Raw genomic sequence first — 11301 nt, 5'->3', positions numbered from 1 at the left:
GTGCCTTAACGACCGTTATCTACCGGACCGAATATCAACACGGATTTCTTTGCTTCATTTCGGTGCTACTGTTATGCATTTGTTTCTCTTGGATGCTCTGAAAACGGACGTTAGAACAGAAACACCGCGTCGCTGCATGTGACGCTAGTCAGCAGCTAACTTTAGCATACCGTTAGCTGGATTAAACACGGTAAAAATGCTGGCCAAACAGTGTAATGTTGTGTGACTGTATTTCACTGTAGAGGCGCGGGAGCGAACGAGAAGTCAAAGAGTGTTTACTTATATTTGTGTGTGTGTGAGAGAGAGAGAGGGGGGCGTGGGAGCGATCGAGAAGTCGCAGAGTGTTTACTTATATGTGTGTGTGTGTGTGTGTGTGAGGCGCGGACGCGATCGAACAGTGGAAACATACAATTTACTAGTACGTTATTGCTACTACTATATTATTAAATAATTCCGTTTCCCCCCCTTTTTTGCGATAATTGTGTTATGTCCATTTAGCTTTGTCCATAAAACAAAACAAATAAACCATAAATACATGTTTCAGGACAGTTTTTGGGAAGAGGATAGAAATGTTTTTAGTCTTGTATTACTTACAATGCACTGAATTATTAGCTGAATTATTAAACATTTTTTAGATTTATATCTATACCTATCTATAAAATGACTTGAAGATGATGTCAAGATACTATACAAAAAATATTAACATAACCTTTTATTTTTCCCCTTTTTTAGTCATTACAGTCTGATGGCTGAAAAGAAAACCACCCCCCATGGCAGCGCTTCACCCAGCCAAGTTTATTTGACAGCTTATTTTCTTCTTACCTGTTTCGTTTATTTAATATATTTGTTATACATTATTTATACAATGTTTTTACATTATACATTTTTAATTTAAGTGTACAAGTTCAGATTGGTGTGTTCAATAAATGTTTTTGTTGAGAAATTTTGTCTATCTTAGTAATTATTTGTGTACTTAAATTATATCTTTCAAATAGAGGTTAAAAACAAGCACATATCGGCCAAATATCGGCCAAAATAAATCGGCAGCATTAATCGGCCATCGGCCGACCCGGATTTTAAAAAATCGGCATCGGCCTGAAAAAACTCATATCGGTCGACCTCTAGAACTGTGGCACCTGCATCTCCCTCCATGACCCCGATGATGGTGAGCTACACCTCCACTGGTTCAGCTACAGTCTTCTGAAATGTAATAACATGAACGAAAGTCTCAGCAAAGGCATCATATATCAATAGACATGAGTCATTACATGAACACTATTAATGTTAGTTGACCGCATGATCTAACAAGAAAAATTATTCTGAAGCATTTATTTATCTTTGTTAATTTCTACATTTACTAAAACGTTATGAAACTGAAACTGTTGTATTTTATTAACTAAAATTATGTGTAACACAGATTGACAAGTACTGTAACAAATGTGTTTTGATTATTGTTAGATAACTTAGTCAACGCAATATTAACTAATAGTGCCTAATTCTAAAGTGTTACCAATATAAATTATTACCAATGAATATATAAAAAGTGTATATCCACTTGGTAGACACTCAGGAGTGTAGGAAGATGCAGAAAGATCAATTGGAGAATAATTAGGTTACATGATGCATAATGTTGTGTACCTCCACAGTTGAATAGCTGGATGAGTTCAGCTTGGGAGAAGGTCTGAGACTCGCCCTGAGGCACGAAATCTCAACCTGATCCCCCAGGCTGAGCTCGACCAGGGCCTCATCTCGCCAGAGGCACACCTCCAACACCACCTGGCCACACCGGAGAGACAGGTCTCTAATGGGGACCTCTCCGTCAGCCACTCGGGTCATCCTGGGGACCTGCAACTGCATGACCTCAAGGATAAGATTGTTGTTAATGCAATGCAAGTGAATACAATTACTAGTGCTTAGACATAATCAAAATAGCATTGGCTGTAAATCTGATTAAAATGCATCTTTAAACAAAACGTTACCTTAATTCAACCTGTAAGTATTACCCTTAATCACTCTTCACTTATGAAAAAAAAAAAATGCAATAAAATGATGGCAGATAATATCTTAATATTAATAAAAATTAGCTAAACATTTGTGGCTATAGAAATAATTTTAAAAAAAGTTGAATTTATTGAATAAAATGTTATTAAATTTGCTCACTTTTTCAATTTCTCCTTTCAGGGAGATGAATCCTCCCCTTGTGAACAGGTCCTGCTCTTCCCCAGACAGCAGGGCAGTTGGTGGATTGAGGAGGTACTTGGCTGACCTTTCTGCCTCCTCTGGCAACTCGAAGGAAGCCGTTTGAAATTTTTTCGAGTTGGGGTTGAGGAATATGCACTCCCGTCCACATTTGTGGGACAGGGTGTAATTTTTTATAAAATAGGCCCTCCCGGTCTCAAACAGTGGGATTTCCCCATCCACAGGAGCAATAAATGCCCTCACGCCATCACTGAGGGCACTTATTGTAGTGGTTTTGTACGACGCTATTTTAATTTCGTTTTTGGACCCCTCGTATGATTTAGCCCGACGGTTTGTCCGATTGTCCACACAGGTGATCCGGGTGGGCGCAGGCCTGCTGTATGGCGAACTTGCCACTGACATTCTAGAGGGTAAAAGAAAGAGAAAAGACTGATTGAAAGAGTAAAGGTGATGATACACAGGCAACTTTGAGCAATGTTGCTTGGGCACTTTCTCCATTAAGATGGGCAACAAATCTCAATGGAAAAGTGCCCACAACAACAAAAACAACAAAAAGTTGCCCCATGTATCATCTTAAAACAGAAAACCAACAATGGCAATGGTTTAGTGCAGTGGTGTCAACCTCAATTTAGAGTCACATTAAAATTTTACTTCAGAAACTACATTTTCCTGTCAGAAATACTCCTCGCAACTACTAAACTTGTCAACAAGACAACTTGTCATGTCTTCATTACGTTTTAAAAATCACTAATGTAATTTGAATTAAGGTAAAAAATTACTTCAGAAACTACATTTCCCTGTCAGAAATATTCCTCTCAGAACAAATCCTGTCATAATAGTTTACTGTATTGTCATGTCTTCATTACATTTTAAAAATCACTAATGTAATTTGAATTAAGGTAAAAACTTACTTCAGAAACTACATTTTCCTGTCAGAAATACTCCTCTCAGAACAAATCCTGTCATAATAGTTTATTGTCATGTCTTCATTACATTTTAAAAATCACTAATGTAATTTGAATTAAGGTAAAAACTTACTTCAGAAACTACATTTCCCTGTCAGAAATACTCCTCTCAGAACAAATCCTGTCATAATAGTTTACTGTATTGTCATGTCTTCATTACATTTTAAAAATCACTAATGTAATTTGAATTAAGGTAAAAACTTACTTCAGAAACTACATTTTCCTGTCAGAAATACTCCTCTCAGAACAAATCCTGTCATAATAGTTTATTGTCATGTCTTCATTACATTTTAAAAATCACTAATGTAATTTGAATTAAGATAAAATATTACTTCAGAAACTACATTTTCCTGTCAGAAATACTCATCTCAGAACAAATCCTGTCATAATAGTTTATTGTCATGTCTTCATTACATTTTAAAAATCACTAATGTAATTTGAATTACGGTAAAAACTTACTTCAGAAACTACATTTCCCTGTCAGAAATACTCCTCTCAGAACAAATCCTGTCATAATAGTTTATTGTCATGTCTTCATTACATTTTAAAAATCACTAATGTAATTTGAATTAAGGTAAAAAATTACTTCAGAAACTACATTTCCCTGTCAGAAATACTCCTCTCAGAACAAATCCTGTCATAATAGTTTACTGTATAGTCATGTCTTCATTACGTTTTAAAAATCACTAATGTAATTTGAATTAAGGTAAAACATTTCTTCAGAAACTACATTTTCCTGTCAGAAATACTAATCTCAGAACAAATCCTGTCATAATAGTTTATTGTCATGTCTTCATTACATTTTAAAAATCACTAATGTAATTTGAATTAAGGTAAAAACTTACTTCAGAAACTACATTTTCCTGTCAGAAATACTCCTCTCAGAACAAATCCTGTCATAATAGTTTACTGTATAGTCATGTCTTCATTACGTTTTAAAAATCACTAATGTAATTTGAATTAAGGTAAAACATTTCTTCAGAAACTACATTTTCCTGTCAGAAATACTCCTCTCAGAACAAATCCTGTCATAATAGTTTATTGTCATGTCTTCATTACATTTTAAAAATCACTAATGTAATTTGAATTAAGGTAAAAACTTACTTCAGAAACTACATTTTCCTGTCAGAAATATTCCTCTCAGAACAAATCCTGTCATAATAGTTTACTGTATTGTCATGTCTTCATTACATTTTAAAAATCACTAATGTAATTTGAATTAAGGTAAAAACTTACTTCAGAAACAAAATTTTCCTGTCAGAAATACTCCTCTCAGAACAAATCCTGTCATAATAGTTCATTGTCATGTCTTCATTACATTTAAAAAATCACTAATGTAATTTGAATTAAGGTAAAAAATTACTTCAGAAACTACATTTTCCTGTCAGAAATACTCCTCTCAGAACAAATCCTGTCATAATAGTTTACTGTATTGTCATGTCTTCATTACATTTTAAAAATCACTAATGTAATTTGAATTAAGGTAAAACATTTCTTCAGAAACTACATTTCCCTGTCAGAAATACTCATCTCAGAACAAATCCTGTCATAATAGTTTACTGTATTATCATGTCTTCATTACATTTTAAAAATCACTAATGTAATTTGAATTAAGGTAAAAACTTACTTCAGAAACAAAATTTTCCTGTCAGAAATACTCCTCTCAGAACAAATCCTGTCATAATAGTTTACTGTATTATCATGTCTTCATTACATTTTAAAAATCACTAATGTAATTTGAATTAAGGTAAAAACTTACTTCAGAAACAAAATTTTCCTGTCAGAAATACTCCTCTCAGAACAAATCCTGTCATAATAGTTTACTGTATTGTCATGTCTTCATTACATTTAAAAAATCACTAATGTAATTTGAATTAAGGTAAAAAATTACTTCAGAAACTACATTTTCCTGTCAGAAATACTCCTCTCAGAACAAATCCTGTCATAATAGTTTACTGTATTGTCATGTCTTCATTACATTTTAAAAATCACTAATGTAATTTGAATTAAGGTAAAAAATTACTTCAGAAACTACATTTCCCTGTCAGAAATACTCATCTCAGAACAAATCCTGTCATAATAGTTTACTGTATAGTCATGTCTTCATTACGTTTTAAAAATCACTAATGTAATTTGAATTAAGGTAAAAAATTACTTCAGAAACTACATTTCCCTGTCAGAAATACTCCTCTCAGAACAAATCCTGTCATAATAGTTTACTGTATAGTCATGTCTTCATTACGTTTTAAAAATCACTAATGTAATTTGAATTAAGGTAAAAAATTACTTCAGAAACTACATTTCCCTGTCAGAAATACTCCTCTCAGAACAAATCCTGTCATAATAGTTTACTGTATTGTCATGTCTTCATTACATTTTAAAAATCACTAATGTAATTTGAATTAAGGTAAAAACTTACTTCAGAAACTACATTTCCCTGTCAGAAATACTCCTCTCAGAACAAATCCTGTCATAATAGTTTATTGTCATGTCTTCATTACATTTTAAAAATCACTAATGTAATTTGAATTAAGGTAAAAAATTACTTCAGAAACTACATTTCCCTGTCAGCAGGGCCGGCCCGAGGCATAAGCGAACTAAGCGGCTGCATGGGGCCCCCTGGCCACCAGGGGGCCCCCAATCGAGTTTTTATTTTTTATTTATTTTTTACACATATTAGATAACTTAAACAAGTAACATAAATGAATGAATGAATAATTCATGACAAGCGAATTCTGATTTTATGATCAATATACCTGCCTACAACTGCTGCTGTGTCTGCCAGCGTTTGAGTCAAGCGCATAATCTAGACACCTCGCGTGCATAGACAATTCGTGGGTTGGGAGACTTCTGTGATGAAAATAGACTTCAACTTTATTAATATGGTTTTAATAATCTTAATAATGTGACCGAGCGTTCGTATAGGGTTCACCTAACACTAACAGAAATAAGAAAATAATAAACGATAGCAGTTTGAAGTCTTCTCCACTTTATTATATTCCACACATCAGATCACTAACTCCAAAACCCCGCGACACTCCAGTACCAAGTGCGCATCTACGGCAAGCCCCGAGGGGAAAAATACATTGCACGCACACATATACAACTAGCGCCAGTACATCATTTGTTGACTTTGTTGGATTCTGTCATGATGCATGTACAATCCAACAAAGTCTGTTACAATAAAAATCTATATATTAAAAAAATATATATTTTGAGGACAGTTACACCGTCAATAATTGTCATTGTTGTTGCTGTTATTATGTTTCTGATTTCTCAGTTTTGTCATTATTTTAAATTATGTAAATAATTGAGAGAGTTAGTAAAAGAGTAAAGTAAAAGTTAAACGTTTTAAAAACAAAAGTGAAAAATGTATGCACTTTCATTATTTAAGTATCCTATCTATTTTTTTTGCAACATTTTATTTTTGATTATATCCATGTTTGTCTATTTTGGTTTTATTTTGTAGTTGAACATTGCACATTTATTGTACATTTGCAAATAATTTATTTATGTTTTGTGAGAGTTTGTTTTCAGAAGTTTTAATGAGTTAGTAAAAGAGTAAAGTAAAAGTTACAACTTTTTATTTAAGTAGGCTATCTATTTTTTATTAAGTATTTATTTTGTATTAACACATAACCTCACAATATTTATAATGTAGCATTATAGCGTGACATTTGTGTCAGTAATCGTCAAGCACAGGTGACTCCGCGTGGTAGGAGGGGCCCCCAAAATCAAATTCTGCTTAGGGCCCCCAAAAGGCTCGGGCCGGCTCTGGTCAGAAATACTCCTCTCAGAACAAATCCTGTCATAATAGTTTACTGTATTATCATGTCTTCATTACGTTTTAAAAATCACTAATGTAATTTGAATTAAGGTAAAACATTTCTTCAGAAACTACATTTTCCTGTCAGAAATACTCCTCTCAGAACAAATCCTGTCATAATAGTTTATTGTCATGTCTTCATTACATTTTAAAAATCACTAATGTAATTTGAATTAAGGTAAAAACTTACTTCAGAAACTACATTTTCCTGTCAGAAATACTAATCTCAGAACAAATCCTGTCATAATAGTTTATTGTCATGTCTTCATTACATTTTAAAAATCACTAATGTAATTTGAATTAAGGTAAAAACTTACTTCAGAAACTACATTTTCCTGTCAGAAATACTAATCTCAGAACAAATCCTGTCATAATAGTTTACTGTATTGTCATGTCTTCATTACATTTTAAAAATCACTAATGTAATTTGAATTAAGGTAAAAACTTACTTCAGAAACTACATTTTCCTGTCAGAAATATTCCTCTCAGAACAAATCCTGTCATAATAGTTTACTGTATTGTCATGTCTTCATTACATTTTAAAAATCACTAATGTAATTTGAATTAAGGTAAAAACTTACTTCAGAAACTACATTTTCCTGTCAGAAATACTCCTCTCAGAACAAATCCTGTCATAATAGTTTACTGTATTGTCATGTCTTCATTACATTTTAAAAATCACTAATGTAATTTGAATTAAGGTAAAAACTTACTTCAGAAACTACATTTTCCTGTCAGAAATATTCCTCTCAGAACAAATCCTGTCATAATAGTTTACTGTATAGTCATGTCTTCATTACAGTAAGAAGAATTAATGTAATTTGAATTAAGGTAAAAAAAATACTTAAACTACATTTTACTGTCAGAAATACTCTTTTCTGAACAAATCCTGACAGATTAGTTTATTAATCCTCTATTGTCCGCCTGTCTTGTCACCATCATAGGCCCTATCACTTTCATTTTATTGGAATAATTACGTTTTTAGTTGACAAGTTACAACTTTTAAGCAACATTTGTAGAAAAGTACAAAGTGACGTACCTCAGAAATTAGGTGAATGATGAATGGTCCTTGATGGGGGGCAGGGATCTTTTATTCTTGGCAGCAGTCCAATCAGAGATATCACCAAGGCACATGATGACCTTTGGCCAATGGTTTTCTTTTTTCTTGTGTGCACAATAGACCATATAGCCCCACCCTTTTTCAGCGCTGCTTGGGTCTGTAACTCTAATTTGTTGTATTGTTTGTTTTTCTACAGTACAATGGACGCCTGGTGGAATGATTTTTTAAATGTTGTTTTTATTGAAATTTAATGATTTTAATGATTTTATTTATTGTTATAATGTATGCATTAAAATACCTAATTTGTAATGATTTGTATTTATTATAATAATGCATGCATTTAAAGGTAGGGTAGGTCAGAATTGTCTAAAAAAAACTTTTATTCAAATTTGTTTAAACTGTCTTTATATACCAATGCATAATTAAAATGTAAGTACTCTGATAAAAAGAGTATAAAAATCGAGTGACTCTAGACCGTTTAATCTTCATTAAACACAGCTCATTAATTCCATTCACTCCCACCTAAAAACGGGTGCGCGACTGCGCGCACGTGGGCAGAGCCAGTAATAACGGCGGTAGTCATGGCGACGTCGAGTGACAGTCGCGCAAGCCAATCCTGTGATTCGTCCCGAATGGAAATAATGAGCTGTGTTTAATGAAGATTAAACGGTCTAGAGTCACTCGATTTTTATACTCTTTTTATCAGAGTACTTTCATTTTAATTATGCATTGATATATATAGAAAGTTTAATCAAATTTGGTAAAAAGTTTTTATATAAATCCTACCTACCCTACCTTTAAGTGAACTTATTTTTAATTAACTTTTATTATTATGCTTTTAAATGAACGCATTTTTAATGAATTGTATTAATTATAATGTATTTAAATTAACTTATTTTTTAATGAACTCCATGTAGCCTATTCTAATGTATTTAAATAAACGTATTGAAATGAATATTTTTTTTTTCAATTAAAACCTCAGTTGACTTCATTATAATTTACTCCTTTTATTATTGTTGGTGTTTAGTGATGTATTAATTAATTAAATGTTTATCGAAAGGGGACAATTTATATAATTTCAAACGCAAAATAAGATGCCGTTATCAGTTTTTCAGCACGTGATTGATTATAACCAATGAGATTGCTGGAGCTGCACGTGGGAAATCATTCGGCTCTCTCTTTCGTCGACGACGAACTCGTTGCTTCAGTCAGGTAAGTGTTATGTCTTAAAATTTGAAAAAAATTATCCAAATAGTGGTGAATTAATTAATTGGATTAAAAGTAAACTTATTTTAGCCTGATTACGACTGGGTATTATGACTTATGAGTAACTTATTACTTTCATAAATGCTGTTCAAACTTACGTTATTGCTAACTTATTCTCCGAGGTAACGCTTATTTCAGAGTTAATTTATGTGTTAAATGTTTATCTTAAACGTACAGAATTAATTTACGTCCGTTTTGTTAATTTTATTTATTGTTATGAAGGGATGTGACGTTAATGGCCGAGCTATAGGGATAAATAATAATAATAATTCATTACATTTATATAGCGCCTTTCTGGACACTCAAAGCGCTTTACATAGAAGGGGGGAATCTCCTCAACCACCACCAATGTGCAGCATTCACCTGGATGATGCGACGGCAGTCATATTGCGCCAGAACGCCCACCACACACCAGCTTACTGGTGGAGAGGAGACAGTGATGAAGCCAATTATTATATATAGGAGGATGATTAGGGGGCCATGATGGACAGAGGCCACTGGGCAAATTTGGCCAGGATGCTGGGGTTACACCCCTTCTCTTTCGAAAGACATCCTGGGATTTTTAGTGACCACAGAGAGTCAGGACCTCGGTTTAACGTCTCATCCGAAGGACGGCACTCTTTGTCAGTATAGTGTCCCCGTCACTACACTGGGGCGTTAGGACCCACACAGACCACAGGGTGAGCGCCCCCTGCTGGCCACACTAACACCTCTTCCAGCAGCAACCTGGTTTTCTCAGGAGGTCTTCCATCCAAGTACTAACCAGGCTCAGCCCCGCTTAGCTTCAGTGGGCAACCGGTCTTGGGTTACAGGGTGATATGGCTGCTAATATCTGGGATCTCCCAGTCACGTGACCCCTAGCCACGTGTCAGCCATTTTAACAGAATACATCCGTCAGCTACTCAGTGGCAATGGATCTATTAATAGAGTGCCGAAGTTATGACGTCACTTTGTAGGCCAAAACGCGGAAGTGAGTTAGCATTTTAGCACTTCCGGTTCCCTCGCCCTAAAGTCTATGGGTTTTTTGAATGGGTTTTTGCTAAATCGCCTGAAATAAGGTCTGTGGTTAACAAAGCCTCTGAATATTTTCACGTTTTGATCTATGACATAAAACACACCAGTTATAACCTGCTTGTGATTTTTTTAACTTTATTGTGACTATTAAAAACGGTGGTTGCTAACAAGTTGCTAAAAGGGACTACATCCTTTGGCGGGGACTTTAGACGTCATCATGACAAACCCGCGTTTTAGCCTCACGTTCTTTATTTCTGTGGAGAGACTGTTCGACAATGGTGTTTTGTTTTGTCCCGAGATGCAACCACAAGTAAACCAGCATCTAAGCTGCACTGTACATGTCCAGATTTATAGTGGTTCTCTCCTTGATCTATGGTTTTTCTATCGTCTAAGAAAAAGGACATACGATTGGAAATTGAACGATTGGTATGGAACTCGCATACATTTCAGGCGGGGCAAGGCGCATCTCAAACAAGCCTATTGATGTTCTGGTGAGAATAAAACTTTAGGGGCCCTATCTTGTAGAGGTCGACCGATTCATCGGTTTTGCCGATTAATCGGCACCGATTGTTGACTGGTGGAACTATCGTTATCGGCAAAAATATATACCGATAGTTTTTTCCTGGTTGCGTCCATTGCTGGAGCGGCTGAGAAGCGCGCGCTGTCATTCATTACACAGTGTCAGAGCTGAGAAGGGTCTGCTGGCATGATGCAGTACAAGAGCGGCCTCTAGAGGTGTAATAAAAACTTGTGCCTCGTGTTGTTTATTTCGACACGTGATTCTGCGTGCTGCACTGAGAGCACATGCTGCGGGAGAGCGCTGACATCAGATGCGCGTTTAAAGCACCGACAGCTCAAATGTATGTATACAGTACATTTTGTCATATTATAAAGTGATTAATTTGTTGACTAAATGCTGCATTAGTAGAGAAAGAACAGCACAACATATGTTTGTTTGCCTTCGAGGCTGA

The 11301-nt window shown here is 34.6% G+C and overlaps 1 protein-coding gene across 3 annotated transcripts; it reads right to left on the bottom strand.

Annotated features, from left to right (window-relative positions):
- Nucleotides 1–1123: 1123 nt before the first annotated feature.
- Nucleotides 1124–8266, bottom strand: LOC307003620 (uncharacterized protein). Of its 3 annotated transcripts, none has more exons than XM_079622297.1 (4): nt 8030–8266; nt 2161–2602; nt 1639–1851; nt 1124–1200 (listed from the first exon to the last, which is right to left on the bottom strand). In XM_079622297.1, the coding sequence occupies exons 2-4, from the start codon at nt 2599–2601 to the stop codon at nt 1171–1173; spliced, it is 684 nt and encodes a 227-aa protein (XP_079478423.1). In that variant the 5' UTR covers nt 2602; nt 8030–8266; the 3' UTR covers nt 1124–1170. The 3 variants fall into 3 exon arrangements, with proteins under 3 accessions (XP_079478423.1, XP_079478424.1, XP_079478422.1); XM_079622298.1 differs by lacking the exon at nt 8030–8266 and adding an exon at nt 2851–2879; XM_079622296.1 differs by lacking the exon at nt 8030–8266 and having other exon boundaries at nt 2161–2827.
- Nucleotides 8267–11301: the final 3035 nt, after the last annotated feature.

Source organism: Phoxinus phoxinus, assembly GCF_949152265.1.
Source record: "Phoxinus phoxinus genome assembly, chromosome: 9".
NCBI classification, from domain to species: domain Eukaryota; kingdom Metazoa; phylum Chordata; class Actinopteri; order Cypriniformes; family Leuciscidae; genus Phoxinus; species Phoxinus phoxinus.
Note: the sequence above shows the minus strand (reverse complement) of the source record. Positions and strands in the feature narration are given on the sequence as shown.

Bases quoted from the DNA above. Each gene is read 5' to 3' on its own strand.
- LOC307003620 (XM_079622296.1), bottom strand. From the start codon at position 2,697: ATGGAGAAAGTGCCCAAGCAACATTGCTCAAAGTTGCCTGTGTATCAT. The intron at 1,852-2,160 runs GTGAGCAAATTT...GAGGTCATGCAG, and splicing joins TGAAAGGAGAAATTGAAAAA to TTGCAGGTCCCCAGGATGAC. The intron at 1,201-1,638 runs GTACACAACATT...ATTACATTTCAG, and splicing joins CCAGCTATTCAACTGTGGAG to AAGACTGTAGCTGAACCAGT.